A 15,788-nucleotide genomic window follows, 5' to 3' on the forward strand; every position below is an offset into this window, starting at 1 on the left:
GTAATAATTTTCAATTTTTTTCTCAACTTTGTCATTTTGAACGTTTTCTATAGGTGATTTTGTGGTGAAACGCTTTATTCGACCAGTTCTACCTTCTCTTGAAAAAAAAAACCTCACCTTCAAATACACCCTGTATTGATTCTTTTGAATGTAAGCGATACATATTTAGTTACCAAACAATATAGCATATGTATGAGTTTTAGCATAGGTTGGTGTAAAGGTGTACCATACAATTAGGAGTATAATACACAAGCTTAGGAAAAAACGCTCGGAAAAACCTCAGTAAAAAGCCCTGTCTCACTGAGAGTAGTGTAGTCATCACAAATTTGTTTACAGAATTAAATTTCAATACTGAAGGTCTCCTTTTCCAATAAAAATTTCTGTATCCTCTCCCCATCTCAAAATTATGTCTGAAACACAAAACCAAAGCAGAAAACTAAAAAAAAAGTAAATAATAGTCTTCATCGCACTGATTCGAAGACTTGATAGTAACTAAGGACAAAATAATTAATCATAGGTAGGTACATAACTTTTCTCCAATTGTACTGAAGAACATAATCAATCTCTGTGTCAAAAATTCTCTATTGTTTTGGCGAAAGATCACTTTCATCGTCAGAAATCCCTTGAGTATTGAAATTATTTTTATCAGAATTATGCATGCATATGTTATCCACTTTCAACGGTTTTCTTCGATAACGCAACGCGAAACACGCAATTTGGCCCAAGAGGAATGTGCCCAAGCGGAAGTTTTGCGAGAAGAAGGGTGGAGATACACAAGAATTGCAGAAAGGTTTGGAGTTTCCCATACAAGTGTGTCCAGAATGTTGCAGCGATTCAGGGAGACAGGTATGAATGTCCGAAGACCAGGACAGGGTAGACCACGGGTAACAACTGCCATTCAAGAACATTACTTGAGAGTTTCTTCGTTGAGACAACGGTTTGCAACCGCTCGCCTCCTTCAATTTGAGCTTGAGCAAACTCATGAGGTGCAAATTAGCACTCAGACAATAAGAAATCGCCTCAGAGAATATGATTTAAGGCAAAGTGTCGCGGCAAGAGGCCCAGCTCTCACCCCAGCCCATCGAAGCCCAAAGTTTGGATTTTGCGAGAGAGCATATCCATTGGGAAGAGGCCGATTGGGAAAGAGTTCTCTTCACAGATGAGTCTACATTCTGCCTCTACCAATTTGATCGACGTTCCCTTGTATACAGACGTCCACATGAAAGATATGCTCAGTGCAATTTCCTGAATACTACTGGTTTCGGAGGAGGATCGATTATGGTATGGGGTGGAATATCTTTGATTGCTCGCACAGACCTAGTGGTCGTTGATAATGGAGCTATGAATGCTGATAAGTATATAAGGAACATTCTTGAAGAACATGTAGTGCCATTTGACCCATACATTGGTGAAAATTTCATTTTTATGGACGATAATGCCAGACCCCATCGTGCGCGCATCGTTCAGGAGTACTGTTAAAAATTGGAGTAATTTTTAACCCAACTCTATCACTAGGTGCACATCTTTATCAACTCAGTGACTGCGTTTATCGTTACATGCTTCTGTGAACGTAACCTTAAAATCGCTGTCAATCAGCTGCTCAAAAAAAAACCGGTGGAACCTGTTGAATCTGCTCAATTTAATTCATTCTCCTTAGATTCTTCGTTCGCTCAAGTGAATTGGAACTTGGTCTAAATTCTTAACGTGATTTTTAGTGCACTCTCAACTTTTTTCAATCAGCTCAATTCTAATAATATTATTTTATATTATACTAATCAATCGATCAACATCTCAAAAAGGTACAGTATTTTTTCACTCAACAAAAAATGTAATCATTTTTTGCATGTGTCACGTTAGAATATCATTCTACATAATTTTCCTATCAACATTCTCTCCATCGCTATGCATTTTCTCACAATTACATTCGCAATATTCTGCTCTACATCTCTCTATCATATTTGCATGTATATTTTCTCAATTTTCTCCAAATCTCTCAATCAACCACGTGCTCAATGTATCTAGCTGCTTCAACCTCCTCAAAATGCATCGATATTTCATTCACTGTGAATCACATCACCTCGACAATCACTCACATTTTAATTTCTCTAATTTTAGCACCAAGTTCACATTTCACACCACTCTATTAGAAGCTTATATACTTGTATTCACTCTCATTTTGTATATATGTCACCTCAGATTAACTTTACACCTCTTACGATCAGACTTCTCAGGCCTCTTAAGTTTCAGGTACCTCTACGCTCAAGTTGGACACTTCGACGGCTTCTCATAGACCAGATCGAAATCCATCTCACTACACTCAGAACTCTGAATAATGGAATACACTCAATCAACTCTATTGGACAGACTGGTTTGTGATAATGCTCGAGGAGGTCCAATCTGATTTCAACTCAATAAGTATAATTTATTATAAACTTTTGCATGTCTCTATTACCTGAAACTTATGATACTTTATTTCTATTCTCTAACGTTGTGAACTGCTCTTCTTGTTTCATCTCAATTATGAATACTATTCATTAATTCTTTCTACGTTTACAATATTTCATTTCTCTACATTACATTTGTAACACAACTCACCTCAATTTATGTACTCTCATACAACACCTTCTGCTTTTCTAATAGATTTGCTATTCCTGTAAGCGTTGGTAATCATCTCTCTACATTACATTTGTAACACAACTCACCTCAATTTATGTACTCTCATAAAACACCTTCTGCTTTTCTAATAGACTTGCTATTCCTGTAAGCGTTGGTAATCATCTCTCTCTCATTCTGTCTCATTATACCTGTCTCACTACATTACATATCTCTAACTTCTCAAGTTGTCACTGCAACCTTCTGTTTTTCTGATAGCGAGACAGTTTATGAAATCGTAAACTCTATCACTGTAAACGTTGTGCTTGCATGATAACACTCACATCAATTTATAACTATCAAGCTCAATTATTATGCAACTCAAAATACATAGACACGTTTTTAAGTAGATTTATCTCAATTCTCTCAATTCTTATCAAACGCATAATAATTGATCTTGTTACTCGATACATGAAATTCACTCAACCTGCTCTTTCACTCAAGCAAATACAACGTTGATTTTCTCATTAAAACATTACTCTCAAATTCTCTCGATAACTTCTCAATAATTGTAAATAGGTTCACTCTGTTTAGATGTTGTATATAATTTTACTTCATGCGAGTGTCTATTTATTATGTGACGTGTTTGATATACAATAAAGATTTTATTTTACCATCTCCAACTCAATCATTTGGTAACAGTCCACTTTTAAGTAATTGCCAAAAATCTCAACACCCAGATTTTTGAACATTTGGTCCTTCGAGCCGGATGGTTGAGTTGGAATAATCATTCATTCATATCACATTCATCTCAAAAAGGTCATGTCTCAAAAGTCGGGAAGATCTTCTCCATCTCCAAAAGAGGATGACGCTCAACTCCAGGTCCCTCCTACTCGATCATCCAGATCTTCCACATCTTCGCAGCCTGATGTGGGACCTCAAACTCGCTCGGCTGGTCTTCCCACCAACCTCAAATTGAAAGTCGCTACTCAACTGAGTAGACTACAACTCATGAAGGACATCTTCTCCAAGCTGTCCAACATCTCAACATGGACTGTGCAAGACCTGTCACACACTCAAGAACAGCTGCAAGACCTTCATAAGAACTTCTCAAAGACTCACTCGTATTTTGAGTCAGCGTGGCCTGAGTCTTGTCTCGACCACGAATACTTCGCATCCTCAGTCTTCTTCGAGGAATACTCTCTATACCAATCAGCCATCTCGAAATTAATCCAACTCAATATGTCACTCAATCCTGTGGATTCACAGCCATCCACTTCTGCTCAAGCCCCTCAGCCTTCTCAAACTCGTCCTCGATTGCCTGACATCTCAATTCCCACCTTCTCAGGCGACTTCTCAAAATGGCCTGCATTCCGAGACCTTTTTCAATCACTCGTGATCAATAGCACCTCAATTTCTGACATTGAAAGGTTACATTACCTTCGAACATGTCTCTCTCAAGAACCTCTCGACACCATCTCTAGTCTTCCCTTAACGGAAGTCTCGTTCCCCATAGCTTGGAAGAAGCTTATGGATAAATATGAAAATAAAAGGCTGCTCCTCTCTTCTCAATACTCAAAACTTCTCTCCTTCTCATTGGCGAATCAGAAAAATTCTACCGCCTCATCTCTTCGTCAATTTATTGACAGCATCGTCAATCCTCTCCAAAGTTTGAAAGCTCTAGGTGAAGATCTAGAGCAGAACAACAATCTGTTGGTGTTCCATATCATCAATCGTATGGATCACGCCTCTCGCACTCATTGGGAAACTCTCATCTCCTCTAATACCGAATTTCCCTCCTTCGCTCAGTTGATGGAGTTCCTCCAATCTCGCTCCAGAGCTCTAGAATGGACTGAGTCCAATCAGAGACAGTCATCTCAAGAATCCTCTCGCTCTCGCACAACAGTGCACACCATCTCTCAAAAGGTTACTGCTCCAATTAAACCTTCTCCTTCACTCATCTCAAGCAAATCGGCCTCCTCGAACACTCCAATCTCAAAAGTCTCTTCTATGCCCAGCTACACCTGCGATGATTGTGGACACGACCACTTTATTGCAGATTGCCCTCGCTTCTCCAAACGCTCACCTCAAGAAAAAGCTGATGTAGTATTACATCGCATCCTCTGCTCTAACTGCCTCGGTAGACATCATCGCCACTCTTGAAGAACGACAAAGATCTGCAAAATCTGTGGAAGTCGTCATCACACTCTTCTACATGATGCTCCTCTCAGCAGTAAACCACACTGCAAAGTTCCACCGGTACCCCCTCGAGTGCTTCCACAATACGCTCTCACATCTCAAAAATCTGCTCAAAGGGAGGTGAGTTCTAGCAACTCAGCTCTAAAGCCTTCAAAATAGTTCGAAGAAGCGTTGAATTATTTTTCTTCAGCTACCTCAACCACGACTCAACACTCTCCTCGCCACTGCCATCGCCCATCTCATCACCTCAACAGGATCACACACGGTTCGACTACTCATCGACAGTGGATCCGAGCTGACCTTCATCTCTCAAGATCTAGCCAGAAAACTCAACATCTCTAGAAGGAAGTCGCATGTTACAATTGTGGGAATTCATGGAAAGACTTCTAAGACACAAGGATCTCTCGCCCTCACTCTCAAGTCGACGTATTACCATCAAACCATAAATATTGATGCTCACATTCTTTCATCATCTTTCTCTAATTTGCCTTCCTTCTATACATGTTTTCAGCAATCTCTACATCTCCAGCATCTCAAGTTAGCTGATCCAGAATACCACAACTCAAGAGCCATCGACATCATTTTGGGTGCTGATGTATATGGCTCAGTTGTTCTTCCTCAGATGAAAAAGGGCCCTCCATCATCTCCAATCGCGCAACTCTCAATCTTCGGCTGGCTAATCCTAGGACCTGTGTGTCAAGAACAGGAACGCCTTCCAATCCAATCTCCAATGTTTCATACTGTTCAAGATGAAGACCTACATCATCTCCTCACTAAGTTTTGGGAACAGGAAGAAATTCAACCAACGTCTACGTCACATCTCACCTCTGACGAGCAAGAATGTGAAAACCACTTTGTCTCCACTCACTCTAGGCTCTCCTCAGGGAAATACATGGTAACATTACCATTGAAATCATCTTTTGACGTCTTAGGTTTTTCCAGACAACGAGCCTTCCGATGTCTGCAAGCCTTGATTCGGAAATTCGACAAGGATCCTGACTACTCTCTGCTCTACCACCAATTTCTCGATGAATATGAACTCCTCCAGCACATGCAACCAGTCTCGTCAGAAAAGGTCAACTCAAGATATTTTCTTCCTCATCACGGTGTTCTCAAAACAGACAGCTCTACAACGAAACTGCGAGTAGTCTTCAACGGCTCCAGCCCCACCTCGACTGGCATTTCTCTCAACGATATTATGCACACCGGAGCGAAACTACAACTCGACGTGATTGATGTTCTTATGTGGGTGCGTAAATTTAAATTTGTCTTCTCTACAGATATCACAAAGATGTACAGACAGATTCTTGTTCATCCTGATGATTGGGATCTTCAAAGCATCCTTTGGCTCGACTCAAACAACAACGTGAAGACATACCATCTCACAACGGTCACATACGGAACTAGATCAGCTCCATTTTTGGCAATCAGAGTTCTTCTCCAACTTCTCAAAGATGAGGGTCACAACTTTCCACTAGCCATTCCTCCATTAACGAAAGGTCGTTATGTCGATGATATTTGTGGTGGAGCAGATACTGAACATCAACTTCTCGAAATTGCCAAACAACTCCAGAACCTTTGCATGGCGGCCGGCCTTCCGCTAGCAAAATGGCAGTCAAACGTCTCAAGTCTCTCTCACGTCACTCAAGAGGAAGAATCAACATCCACTCCAATCTCATTCGATGAAGGTTCTCACTCAACTAAAGTGTTAGGTCTAATCTGGTACCCTCAAGAAGACTATTTCACTTTTAAAGTCAGCTCCAATCTATCTGGGTCTTTGATCACCAAGCGATCAGTTCTATCTCATATTGCAAAAATATTTGATCCACTCGGTTTAGTCTCCCCTGTTACGATTCGGGCTAAAATATTGTTGCAGGAATTATGGCTCCAAAAGTTATCATGGGACGAACCTCTACCTCAACTACTCCAACAGAAATGGTACGACATCAGTGAAGATCTCTCCAAGCTGGCCAGCATCACAATTCCAAGATGGATTAACACTCAAGAGGGTTCTTTCATTCAACTCCACGGCTTCTCTGATGCATCTCAACTCGCCATTTCAGCCGTTCTCTACCTTCTCGTTCGAACTCCGTCCAAGGAATGCAAAGTTACAATGCTTTGCTCCAAAACCAAAGTATCGCCTTTAAAACCACTCACAATCCCGAGACTCGAATTATCAGCTGCTCTTCTTCTCTCTCGACTCGTTAATTATGCGCATAATGTTTTAGCTCTCAACATTCACTCAACCACTCTATGGACGGACTCCTCAATCACTCTAGCTTGGATCAACACTCACCCTTCACGTTGGAAGGACTTTGTACGGAACAGAGTTGCAACAATCCAAGATCTAACTCCAAGGGCCCATTGGAGGTATATTTCCGGCAAAGACAATCCTGCTGACTGTGCATCACGAGGGTTAACTTCATCTCAACTTCGCAACCACTCGCTATGGTGGACGGGACCACCATGGCTTTCCAAGTCAGAAGATTCATGGCCAAATCGTCAGCCGGCACCGACAACCGACCATGAATCAGAAGCAAGACCAGTCATCTCCATACTCACCTCCACTACGTCAGACTACTCATGGGATCTCATCTACAGGTATTCCAGTTTGAATAAATTGTTAAGAATCACCTCTATTTGTTCAAAGGTTCTCGCACGACTCCAACGCAAGCTGGATCCAGCACACCTCACACACCTGACTTCAACTGACTTGGAAGCATCTCGAAGGCAACTCAAAAAGTCTACTTTCCACATGAACTCAAGGCTCTTCTATCACAGACTCCACTTCTCTCTTCACATGTATTCAGTAGACTCACTGCATTCCTCGACAACAATGGTGTAATTCGTGTAGGCGGACGAATTTCCCATTCTCAGCTCGACCCAGATAGCAAGCATCCAATTATTCTTCCTCGACACTCTCAATTTACTTCTTTGGTTATAGATGAAACTCACCAAACAACTCTACATGCAAGGCACTGTGGCACCGCTCTCAACAACTCATGGCACAACTACCCACATCTCAAGTGCAGCCATCTCATCCATTCCTTCACACTCTGAGGATTGAAAGCAGTCTTTTCGCTCCAGTTATGGGTGGATTGAGTAGCTCAGACACTGGAGTGATGGATTGCCTCAACTTCCTCACAATGGATAATTTACGAAGACCTACTCGATTATAATCAACTCCGTTAATTATGGCGGCCGGAATGTTAAAAATTGGAGTAATTTTTAACCCAACTCTATCACTAGGTGCACATCTTTATCAACTCAGTGACTGCCTTTATCGTTACATGCTTCTGTGAACGTAACCTTAAAATCGCTGTCAATCAGCTGCTCAAAAAAAAACCGGTGGAACCTGTTGAATCTGCTCAATTTAATTCATTCTCCTTAGATTCTTCGTTCGCTCAAGTGAATTGGAACTTGGTCTAAATTCTTAACGTGATTTTTAGTGCACTCTCAACTTTTTTCAATCAGCTCAATTCTAATAATATTATTTTATATTATACTAATCAATCGATCAACATCTCAAAAAGGTACAGTATTTTTTCACTCAACAAAAAATGTAATCATTTTTTGCATGTGTCACGTTAGAATATCATTCTACATAATTTTCCTATCAACATTCTCTCCATCGCTATGCATTTTCTCACAATTACATTCGCAATATTCTGCTCTACATCTCTCTATCATATTTGCATGTATATTTTCTCAATTTTCTCCAAATCTCTCAATCAACCACGTGCTCAATGTATCTAGCTGCTTCAACCTCCTCAAAATGCATCGATATTTCATTCACTGTGAATCACATCACCTCGACAATCACTCACATTTTAATTTCTCTAATTTTAGCACCAAGTTCACATTTCACACCACTCTATTAGAAGCTTATATACTTGTATTCACTCTCATTTTGTATATATGTCACCTCAGATTAACTTTACACCTCTTACGATCAGACTTCTCAGGCCTCTTAAGTTTCAGGTACCTCTACGCTCAAGTTGGACACTTCGACGGCTTCTCATAGACCAGATCGAAATCCATCTCACTACACTCAGAACTCTGAATAATGGAATACACTCAATCAACTCTATTGGACAGACTGGTTTGTGATAATGCTCGAGGAGGTCCAATCTGATTTCAACTCAATAAGTATAATTTATTATAAACTTTTGCATGTCTCTATTACCTGAAACTTATGATACTTTATTTCTATTCTCTAACGTTGTGAACTGCTCTTCTTGTTTCATCTCAATTATGAATACTATTCATTAATTCTTTCTACGTTTACAATATTTCATTTCTCTACATTACATTTGTAACACAACTCACCTCAATTTATGTACTCTCATACAACACCTTCTGCTTTTCTAATAGATTTGCTATTCCTGTAAGCGTTGGTAATCATCTCTCTACATTACATTTGTAACACAACTCACCTCAATTTATGTACTCTCATAAAACACCTTCTGCTTTTCTAATAGACTTGCTATTCCTGTAAGCGTTGGTAATCATCTCTCTCTCATTCTGTCTCATTATACCTGTCTCACTACATTACATATCTCTAACTTCTCAAGTTGTCACTGCAACCTTCTGTTTTTCTGATAGCGAGACAGTTTATGAAATCGTAAACTCTATCACTGTAAACGTTGTGCTTGCATGATAACACTCACATCAATTTATAACTATCAAGCTCAATTATTATGCAACTCAAAATACATAGACACGTTTTTAAGTAGATTTATCTCAATTCTCTCAATTCTTATCAAACGCATAATAATTGATCTTGTTACTCGATACATGAAATTCACTCAACCTGCTCTTTCACTCAAGCAAATACAACGTTGATTTTCTCATTAAAACATTACTCTCAAATTCTCTCGATAACTTCTCAATAATTGTAAATAGGTTCACTCTGTTTAGATGTTGTATATAATTTTACTTCATGCGAGTGTCTATTTATTATGTGACGTGTTTGATATACAATAAAGATTTTATTTTACCATCTCCAACTCAATCATTTGGTAACAGTCCACTTTTAAGTAATTGCCAAAAATCTCAACACCCAGATTTTTGAACAAGTACCTTGAAGAGGTTGAAGTCTCTCGAATGGAATGGCCAGCAAGAAGATCTCAATCCGATTGAGCAGGTTTGGGACAAACTCAATAGAAGGCTGAGAAGTTCAGAAAATCATCCAGCTACTCTTAATGACTAATCCAGCTCGGAGAAATCTGGGAAGTATTAGATCAGAACATTTTAAGATCACTCATTTTGAGTATGAACCGTCGTTGCCGAGCTGTAATTAACGCAAGGGGTGGAAATACCAAGTATTAAATCACTTATCAGCATTTCAGTATTTTGAAAATTGTTAATTTCTCTTCTTTCACATAAGATTCGGTGAAATCCTGAATTTTTCTTCCATTTAATGTGTCTTGTTTCATTCAAAACCTTCCCGAGAGAACATAAAAAATAAGTTATAAAATCAATGTAGAGTTAACTTTCATTAAAATTGGGATTTTCAGAATGTGCGTTAATTTTTTTGCGCAGTGTATCTTGTTTGTGTTTGAGAATGGAAAAAATCTTGGATGTGGGTGCCTTGCATTGAGACTTAAAAAGTATCGAAAACTAGAAATAATTCGGACATTCATCCCTACAGAACTGCCAACATGCTCCATCGAAATAACCAATCTAGATACAATCCCGATCTAATCCGATAATTGGTATCGATTGTACCGGAATCCATTACACATCGAGCACCTTTCGCTTTCCGTTCGAATTCACCGTCAAAAACAATAGAAGCCCGACGTCTGATGCGCCGAAATTGGACAGGGGCGGAGGGGGTGGAGAGCGGGCCAGACGTGCGGAACAAACGTTTCCAATTAAAAGGTTTCTGGAAGAGTGTTTGCGGGAAACGGGAGGAGACGGCTTCTGACATGGGGAATTGGTTCGGACAGCCGTTTATTGTTAATCTTGGCGGTGCTGCTGTTTATGGCGTGACGGAGGATGAGCTGTAGCATATCGGGGCGGTTCGATCTTATCGGTGAACGTCGCGGGGTGGAAGGGTGTTGAGGGTGGACAGCTACTTGTAGAGACACGATCGAACTGGCGACAGCAAGTGCCGAAGTGGATGTCTTTATTGGGGCGATGTCTATACTTTGTACTGTAACTGGAATAAGTGGATACATTTCCAGCTACCACCCATCTCGAGTATTTTACTTGCCCTAAGATTCAAGATTTGAAAATTAGCAGTACATTAAGAGAAAATTAATTCTCACGTTAGCCAATATGGAATGAAAAGAAGATGTGAATATGTTTTGTCCTAGGGGCACCCTTTCTGGTAGTGGATGTTCCTCTGGAGAATAGCGTGAAAGTGGCAAGGCTAAAGTCATGTTATCTTTTACTCTGTCCTCCCTTATGTACCTGTAAAATGTACCCGAAGAAAACAAATTTCAGTGTGGGGGAGGGAAGAATCGGCGTTGCAGTGCTGCGTCCTAGAGCAAGTTTACAAAAACTAATGAACACTATGTTTAGTTCGATAGGAAGAATGAGCATAGCTCCATACTTCAAACAAACGATCCGTGATTATTTTTACGCTTTGTATGCTCAGCTAAGTTTCCTTAAACCTCCCAATCTCTGGAACAAAATCAATTAAAAAAATTGAATTGAACGATTTACTTCTGCGTAAATTCTTGCACTAATTTGCCAGGAGCAAATAATGTAGAAAAATTGTTGCATAACTGAAAAAAAAACTTTGAAATTATAATTATATAACCTTTCGGAGTCTATTTCAGACTCCTTCATCAAACGAAAATCTAATTCGGAAAATCTTCTGAATTGTTGCTTTTTATTGACATTAATTGTCAATTAAGAAATTAAGACGTCTTCATCGACGCAAATTTTACCGAATTTCGACAGTCGGGGAACATCTGATTACCGCCCCCCCCCCTGTGGGTATAAAATCAGATGTTCCCCCGCAGGTCACTCCACTTACGATTAACTTAGGATTGATTCACTTAAGCTGAAATTCCGAATAATTGACTTGCTTACGTGTGACGCCGAATTTCTCTGCCGTTGAAATAGTATTCTTAAAAGATTTTTTTTCGTTGAGTTTCTTTTGGCACCGTTCAGAGTAGAATTTTATTTTCTTTTTCTTCGTCACTTTTATTTGGTGGTTTTGGAAATTTACGAGTGCTAGTGGCCAACCGAAATCATAGGTAAGACGACACTCTGCCTTTTTTTCTTTTATATCATTGGAACTTCAGCCTTCCTTCATCCCTTACTACCCCGGTTTGAGTTCCACTCCTGCTGAAGCACCCCGCTAGCGTGGATACTCAGAGGGTGCAGAACGCACTTTGGAGTGGCGAAAAACTTCCTCCATCCCTTACTACCCCGGTTTAAGTTCCACTCCTACTGCTGAAGCACCCCGCTGGCGTGGATACTCAGGGGGTGCGGAACGCACTTTGGAGTGGCTAACCCTCCTTCCTTCCTCGTTTGTCCGATGCTCACCGCTGCTGTTAGAAGAACCCCGCTGGCGTGGATACTCAGGGGGTGAAGAACGCACCTAGGGGTGAGCTGTCTGGAATCTGTGCCGTCTTGTTTCATCCCCTAACCTAGCTAAAGTCCGATACCTGTCCGTTAAGTGTGAGTCTAAGGTTCTGGCTGGCGAATACGTCCGTAAACCGCGTATCACGTTTGAGATCGGATCCTGTTTCATTCCGTCCGTTTTGCCCTATAAATTCACTGATATCGAGTCTTTCACTGTACGAATTTTATAATAGTGCCATTTGTGTTTCCTTGTAAGAGTCGACAAATATAATTTGTGTACGTTGATTTTGACTCTCACTGGTTGTCGCTAACACCTCAGACACCGAGGAACCTTGTCTTCGGCTCGTAGCTACCAGGGTAGGTTTGCTATTTTCCCTTAAAGAATAGCTGGCGCTCGAGTACCCCGAGAAAGAGACTTTACAATTTTTCGTCCGCATCAGATACTTTACGTCCGTAAAATCTTTCGGTCCAGTGTGTTTGTCGCTTAGAAACAAATACGACAGTAGCGATGAATCTATTTTGAAAGCCAGAATTTGATAAAAACAAAAGTGCTTGTGTCAGTAACTCTCATTTGCTATTGTCAAATTAATTCTTTACGAAATCTGCTAGATTTTATAGATGACTTAAAAACGTGGTTTGAAAATGAGTGTTCACTATAATCAAGAATGGATAGTGATAGCGATATGGATATGAATAACACAGATGAGGGAATCGGCCAGGTTGGATATTCAGCACACAAGTGAGCAATCACTTTCATAAAGGTATGTGAATTGCACCTCGGCATAAAACTGTCTATATTGTATTGCTAGACGAAGCGCAGCCGAGGCTATCAATGTGCATGCTCGACTGTAATACAGTTTTTCGTCCTCGATACATAAATAACTATTTTGTTGATATCAATGAGTAAGAGACGGTTCAATGTGTTGAAATTAACTATTTTCTTTCATGTGTCAAACTACTACCGTCTCCCCTACTGAGCAAAACAGCCCTAAGCACAAAATGCTGGTAATTACTGCGTGAACTAGTTTTCTTGAAAATTGTTTGGAGAGCCGGCAGCTCCGAAGTTTTTCAGGATTTCTTATCCAGTTTGCGCGAAAATAACGACTTCCGGTTCTTCACGATCCGACGCTCACCATCTCCTTGCGTAGGACAAACGATCACGGGGAAAAAACCTACTAGATAAAACAGCCACGGGGATGGCCAGACCTGCGAGTTTATTTGATCGTTAATCAACCGCACCGCTGCCAGATATTCCGAGGAACGAAGGCGCGCGCGCGCGCGGCGTGCTGAAGTTTGCCTATCTCATTTCCGGTGCCGCAGGAAGCGACTTCTAACCGCTCCGGTTATCGTTATTATTCCTAATTGCGTCTGGCGAGGGGGGGGCAGCGAAGGCGCACCCGGAATACGGACCCCACTGGATCCGGAAATGATGGAAGACGTATGGCGTAAGGAGCCGAGATTTTCTGAAAGGCTGGGAAAACAAACGGTGTAAATCTTTGGCGGGAAGTGAGAGAATTCTGGTGAGCCGCCTTGCAGCGCTGGAACCGAGAGTTCATGAAAAGAACGTTCCGAAAAAGTTATCTTTCGTTTCACCTAAAGCGGAGATTGGATGTGCAAAGGAGGAATGGTAATCAGGGCCTCCGCAATTCCTGAAAATTTCCGTACATACATATTATCTTAGCGAAATTCCGCAGGCAATGCTCAATTTTTGATTGGACGATGTCCTAATCGAAATCACGATGATGTTTCAGTTTAAAACTATTGCGCCTTATAAGCTTATTGACTGGATACTTGATGCAAAGCCCTCTTTAGTAGTTGGGGAGCCGACGATGCTGAATCGGGATTTATTCGAGCGTCTTGGAGACCTAGTGGATTTTGAAGATTAGATGGTAGAAAGGAAAAAAGATTCTACCCACCTCTAGCGGTGGGGAAAGCGTCTGCAGGTTTTCAAAGAGGTAAAAAAAAAAACGTCAGGTGTACATATTCGAGCTGGTCAGATCAAGATGCTGTATATGCCCTACGTGTCTCTGAAATTTTCTGAAACTTTTTAGGGTTTTCAACCCCAATCTCTGAAACAAAATCATTTAAAGAATTGATTAATTCACTAAAGAAACAACTGTCATACGGTAATTTCAAAATTAAATGAATTTATGTTCGACTGCATCATAAACACTTCATTTGTGAATTTGTTTAGAGTACATAATTGACTACTTTATTGGACACCACTTTATTGGACTCAACTGTCACTATCATTCTGTCAAGTAAATATACTAGATGCAAACAACAATTTATTCAAGGAAGAAGAATGGAACTTCGACCTAAAAACAAAATCATGAATTACTATTCTAAACATTAGTGGTAGTGAATATTAAAAACACATTCTTTGTCATTATATGGTATGTCATAAATGCATGCCTGAGGAAGTCGAGCTCGAAGTGGAAGCACAGTTTTCGATCTGCACTACTCTTGATGCTAGAATCAACTACTTCCTGGCCCGATATTATGGTGGCAACACTTATTTTAGTACTTTTCGATTCATCTATGTATTCCATGGCGAAGAACTTTTGTGAGCTTTCAATTCACTATTGAAGTAAGCCAGAATACTGTCTTCTGTTGATTTTACAATTTTCTTTGTTTTAGACCACTTGTTATAGGCCGCATACATATTTTCATAAGCACTTTTAGAATTAGTGGGTAAGAGAGATTCTTTGGCGCTTACGGCTGAATTTTCTACGCTTTCTTCTCCAGTACTATCTATTTTTTGGATTATTATGACGTTTGTCACAAAATTAGGGAAGTAAACAACTGTGTTTACCAAGGTCGCTAAGGTCGCTGGTTACTAAGGTAAGAAAATCAAAAGCACACTTAATGTTTTTTTATATATATCTATATATATATAATAGTATTGTTTAACGTACACGAAATTAGCTGTTAATAAACCCTTTTATTGATTAATTTCCTATTAATGCATTATTGTCATGGGTAATCGAACATAGAAGTATTCAGCAGCTTCCCAAATAATTATTTCATTTTTATGTAGCATTGATTTTCGTAGTACCTAGCGGGTGAATTGAGGAGAGATGAATTGTGGAGGTTGCAGAAAAATTATGATGGTTAGAGAGTAATCAATATATCTATTTACTACAACTCCAGCTTCCACCAGCTCAACACATTCTTTAACAGATATAATAGGGACTGATATCAATGTGATTTACTCAAAATGTCACAACTCGAATATGTTCTCTATGGACTTCTCGAATTGTTCGATCGGCCGCATAAATATCAACATTCCGATATGAGCATAGAAAATTTATAAGGTGTCAAATTTGACTAGGTATCGATAGAAAATTTTTGCAATCAAGATTTCACATTAAATTCGAAATGTGGTCGACGGAAAAATCTTGTAATCAACTCGTTTATTAATTGAGCGATAAATGATCTCGAACATTAACGTG

General features: G+C 39.9%; 2 protein-coding genes across 10 annotated transcripts in view; one reads left to right on the top strand and one right to left on the bottom strand.

Annotated features, from left to right (window-relative positions):
- Nucleotides 1-15,788, bottom strand: part of LOC123319500 (disks large 1 tumor suppressor protein) — a 693,102-nt gene that overhangs the window by 230,573 nt on the left and 446,741 nt on the right. The gene's annotated exons all lie outside the window — the stretch shown is intronic.
- Nucleotides 1,750-5,701, top strand: LOC123319504. 2 transcript variants are annotated; one of them, XM_044906525.1, is made up of 2 exons: nt 1,750-1,799; nt 3,412-5,701. In XM_044906525.1, exon 2 carries the CDS (start codon nt 3,415-3,417, stop codon nt 4,753-4,755), a length of 1,341 nt encoding a protein of 446 aa, XP_044762460.1. In that variant the 5' UTR covers nt 1,750-1,799; nt 3,412-3,414; the 3' UTR covers nt 4,756-5,701. The 2 variants fall into 2 exon arrangements, 1 of the variants encoding a protein (XP_044762460.1); XR_006538495.1 differs by lacking the exon at nt 1,750-1,799 and having other exon boundaries at nt 3,272-4,911; nt 4,982-5,701.

This window comes from Coccinella septempunctata, chromosome 8 (genome assembly GCF_907165205.1).
Source record: "Coccinella septempunctata chromosome 8, icCocSept1.1, whole genome shotgun sequence".
Lineage (NCBI taxonomy): Eukaryota > Metazoa > Arthropoda > Insecta > Coleoptera > Coccinellidae > Coccinella > Coccinella septempunctata.